We start from the raw sequence: 4,323 nt of genomic DNA, 5'->3' as shown, positions 1-4,323 counted from the left end.
TCTCCTGCTTAAGTACTTTGCATTTGCATGATTTTGTGAAATAGAAGGATAAAAGGCTGAGTTTCCTCTTTGGTCCCATGTAGTCTGTCATGATTAACTTAGTTACTTTTAATATATTTCTAGGGAGGCAAGCTCCCAGATTTCCAGCTTTCAGTTTCCTCCTCTGAACTTTCCCACTTTCTTTGAGTTAACATTGCATGGAGACGGCTTGTCTGAGTTGTCAGCCAGAGAAAATGAACAGGATGGCGTGTTGGCTCGTAGCTCCCCTCTCAGTCCTGCTCAGTTATGTGGTCTGGTCTCTTCTGGGCCTTGGTAATGTTCTGTTTGTTTTTTTTTCTTTTGTCAGTTAATCAAAAAAGTAATCTCGGAAACCTCCAGTGGGGGTGTTACTGGAAACGATGTCATCATGCACTTCTTCCTCTCAACGTTACCATTTGGTGGTGTCGGTAAGTTACTGGAGCTCCTGAAGTGTTGTGACTTAGTGCACGGGGTGACCCAGGGAACAGCAGTGGTTGGTTTGTGTCCAGGTACCACTGTGCCTGTTACAGCTGAGGGGTCTCTGTATAGCAGATCTCAGTAAAAATAATAAATTCTAGGAGCAGATGAGGAAAGAGGCCAAAACAGAAAAACCTTTGGGTGTGTTTTTGGGAAGACTGAAGCATTTAGTGCAGACAGATGTGAAAGGGGCATTAAAAACATTAACTGTGATCAGAGTGACTAGCAGTTATTGCAGGAGGAAGGATTTCAGCTTGGGGAGGATTGGAACGGGTCACGGAGCAGCCTGCAGGAGCTTTGCAGGAGGAGTTTGGGTGTTGCAGTGCTCACAGCTGACAGTGAACCAGCAGTGTTTGTTGTGTGAGCGACACGCGCCGTCCTGGCAGTGGAAATGGAGATGTGCACTGCAGGGCTCCTCAGGAAACCCTTCTCATGCAGCACTGGTCAGATCTCAGAGCCTTGGCGTGGTGCTCTGAGAGAGAACTAAATCCAGGGAAGAGCTGGAGATGGCTCTGGAGGCACAGGGAGCAGTGCATGCAGGGACATAACGATGTAGTGAAGGGTGTGTAGTGAAGACAAGGTGGGGAAGAGGAGAGATGGAGTACAGATGGACATCTTAGAGTCTAAGAGGTGCTGCAGAGAGGAGGGATCAGCTGTCCCCTCTGCAGGGAGGCAGATGCAGGGCAGGTAACAGTGCAGCTGGTGAGCGACTGGAGTTTTCTTGCGCTGCTTCTTGGCCTGCTGGTGGCCTCAAGTGGCCAAAGGTGTGACTGGCTGAGCCTGTGGTGTGACCTGCCTGGCTTGTGTCTCTCAGGTAACAGCGGGATGGGTGCCTACCACGGCAAGCACAGCTTTGAGACCTTCTCCCACCGCCGTGCCTGCTTGATCAAGGACCTGAAGATGGAGGGTACGAACAAACTGCGGTACCCACCCAGCAGCCAGAAGAAGGTGGACTGGGCCAAGTTCTTCCTCTTGAAGCGGTTTAACAAGGGCCGAGTGGGACTGATCATCTTGGCCCTGCTAGGGATTGTGGCAGCGGTGGCGATAAAGGTGAGCTTTGGCTCTTTGCTGTCTACATGAGTGCACGTGCAGTTTGTCTGCGCTTCTGCAAGTTCCCTCTCTGCAGCTGCAGCCCTTTCCTAGAGCCTGACCTGGCTTATTCTGGCTTGACACTTGTGATACCTGTCCCACCTGAAGACATCTGCTTCTCGCTCTTGCAAGCGCTATCTAGAATAGAAATGTCCTCACAGAAGTCTCCTAGGCTGCTCTGCTATTTGTTGCTCTGCCTTGGTGGGAGACACCGGTGAGAAGCTCCCTCCAGAGGCAGAGTTTGGTACATTTCGGACAGGTCTCAGGCTGGGAGTCAAATCACTCTCTTCCGCAGGGGCGTTGTGAGCTGCTCCACAGCCTTGCCCAGCTGGCTTCTGTTTTGTGCCGCAGGGCCGTGGGAAGGAAGGCTGTGTCCTAAAGCCAAGGTCCACGTCGAGCTTTCTCCTTGCCCAGTTGCAGCCCCCATCTGACCGTATCTCAGTTATTTTCATTTCCTCTCCTCTTTCCAGCTGGGCAGTGCAGAAGGGTGGGATGTCCTCCTCGCTCTGCAGGAGGCAGAGGCCTGCTGGTGCTGGCTGGAGGACTCGAGATGCCTCCTGAGGTGGAGGGATATGATCTAAAACTCCAGGCCTGATCGTTGGTTCTCTGTGGCTGCCGGACCAGGCGCTACGTGTGCCTGCGCTGGCTGCTCCTTGCAAGGCTCAACTGTGTCTTGGGGGTTTAGTGGGCTTGAGGGGACAGGAAACAGCAGGGTGGGTCAGAACTCTGCCCTTCAGTCTGTTCTGTGGTGTTACTGCTGCGAGGAGACATGCAGGAGCCCAGTCAGTGGGGAGAAATAACCTGCCCGCATATTTCGGTTGAGGAGGAGGTGTAAGAGCCAACAACTGGCTCAGGCCTCGACATATCGGCCAGGGAGGCAGGCTCTGTCTAGGTGAATGCCTTCTCAGTGAAGGGGGAAACTCACAGTATCTTGAAATCATTTGAGTTTTCCCAGAATCACCAGTCTGTGCTGAAGAGAAAAGCCCCCTTGGTTGTGCCAGCTTTTGAGAAGCTGAGCTGGCTCAGTGTGTGGTCAGGAGCAGCAGGTTTCAGAGCGCTGCTGCAGCTGTTCCGGTGAGGTAGGAGCCTTTTTCTTCTCCTGTGTGTAGAGATGAGTTGAGATTGGGCAAAGCCTTGTTAGAGTAGTGAATGTGGGCATTGCAGGAGGTTTCCCCTGCAGCCAGAGCAATGCTTTCCCTGTCAGTGCTCAGAGCTCGTGCAGCATCCAAGACACCCAGCCAGGGCATGCCAAGGGGGCACAAGGCAGACAAGCCGGGCCCTGGGGAGGTCCCCCTGAGCGAAGGGGCTTTGCTTCGGGCTGTTCTAGCAAGGGAGTTGGTTTTGCTTCAGCAAATCCTTCACAGGATGTTGGTGTTGTGTTTTGCTTCCACAGATGGTTTACTACTGAAGAGAGGAGAAGGTGCCACGTGCAAGTCGTACTCCGAGCGCTCGCTTTGTGTCTGTTTCCTTAAGCTGAGAAGTAATTTTTTTGTCTTTTGTACTGGGTTATTTCAGTGAGCTGTCGAGCACACGGAGTAGCCTTAGAGAGGCACTAACCAAGAGAAGCCTTGGACTCCTGTTTGCTAAAAAGCCATGCTGAAACTGAGGGACCAGTGGGTACAAGCTCTCAAAAGGAGGCCTGCAGAGCAAGAAATGCCAGTCCCTACCTCCACCCCATGCCATGTAGAGCACTGCTTCCAGGGACATGCACGCTGTGTCTTGCACCAAACCGCTTGCCTTCCTTCTGTGACAAATGGGAGCTGAAGTTTCAGCTGTGATTGGGTTGACAGCGTTTTCCCCGCAGTTTTCGGGGTGGTCTGTCTTCTGCTGTGCTCTGAACAACCTCCCTCTTGGTGACAAGTCAGACCAACAGTGATGGTTATGAATAAACCTAGAGAGGTTCCCGCTTGCCATTAAATGGAGGTGAATTATTTGGGGATCCCTACAAGCCAGAATCATCCACAGCAGGTCAGGAGCTGCAGGCTGACCCTCATTTCTTGGGGGCCCTGCCCTTCACTGTGTGCCTGTAACAAATATTTGGCAGTTACAAAATTACAATGATACCTGCACTGTCTGTATTTTGCTGATAAAGGGTATCTTCTGCTTGTAAAAAAAAACTTCAAGGCCTGTTTGGAGAAGTGGGAATCACCAAGGGCCCTGTTGTGGGTTAGTCCAGGTGGGCTCCCAAGCCCTGCACAGCCACTCGCTCACTCCCCCAGTGAGATGGAGAAGAAAACCAGAAGGGCAAAAGTGAGAAAACTTGTAGGCTGTGATAGAGTTTAATAGGTAAAGTGAAACCTGGGTGTGCAAGCAAGCAAATTAAGGAATTATTCACTACTTCCCCATGTTCAGCCATCCCCAGGCAAGCAGGGCTTTGTCACAGGCAACGGTGACGTGGGAAGACAGACGCCAGAACTCCCAATGTCTCCCTCCCTTTCCTCTTCTTCCACCCAGCTCTTGTCTCTGAGCACAACGTTGTATGGTCTGGAGTGTCACTTTGGTCCAGAGGGGCCGGCTCTCACAGCCACATCCCCTCCCTGCTTCTCACTGACCCCAGCCTTTGCAGGGATGGGGCAGTGAGAAACGGGGACCGTGACGCTGTGCAAGCGCTGTTCAGCAACGCCTGTAACAGGGGTGTGTTGCCAGCACTGCTTTGGTCACAGAGCCGAAACACAGCCTGCTATGAAACTATGATGAAAATTAACTCCATCCCAGCCAAAACCAGTACCAACCCATTCC

At 52.0% G+C, this 4,323-nt stretch overlaps 1 protein-coding gene across 1 annotated transcript in view; it reads left to right on the top strand.

Annotated features, from left to right (window-relative positions):
• The window catches only part of ALDH3A2 (aldehyde dehydrogenase 3 family, member A2), a 7,343-nt gene extending 4,093 nt beyond the window's left edge, over window positions 1-3,250 (top strand). Inside the window, exons 8-11 of the mRNA XM_010194398.1 lie at window positions 347-446; window positions 1,310-1,545; window positions 2,540-2,663; window positions 2,978-3,250. Of these exons, the coding sequence (XP_010192700.1) occupies window positions 347-446; window positions 1,310-1,545; window positions 2,540-2,662 (459 nt within the window). The 3' untranslated portion in view covers window position 2,663; window positions 2,978-3,250. The remainder of the gene's footprint in view (window positions 1-346; window positions 447-1,309; window positions 1,546-2,539; window positions 2,664-2,977) is intronic.
• The last annotated feature ends 1,073 nt before the right edge of the window (window positions 3,251-4,323 follow it).

The sequence above is a fragment of the Mesitornis unicolor genome, unplaced genomic scaffold, assembly GCF_000695765.1.
Source record: "Mesitornis unicolor isolate BGI_N332 unplaced genomic scaffold, ASM69576v1 scaffold20071, whole genome shotgun sequence".
Classification (NCBI taxonomy): domain Eukaryota; kingdom Metazoa; phylum Chordata; class Aves; order Mesitornithiformes; family Mesitornithidae; genus Mesitornis; species Mesitornis unicolor.
Note: the sequence above shows the minus strand (reverse complement) of the source record. Positions and strands in the feature narration are given on the sequence as shown.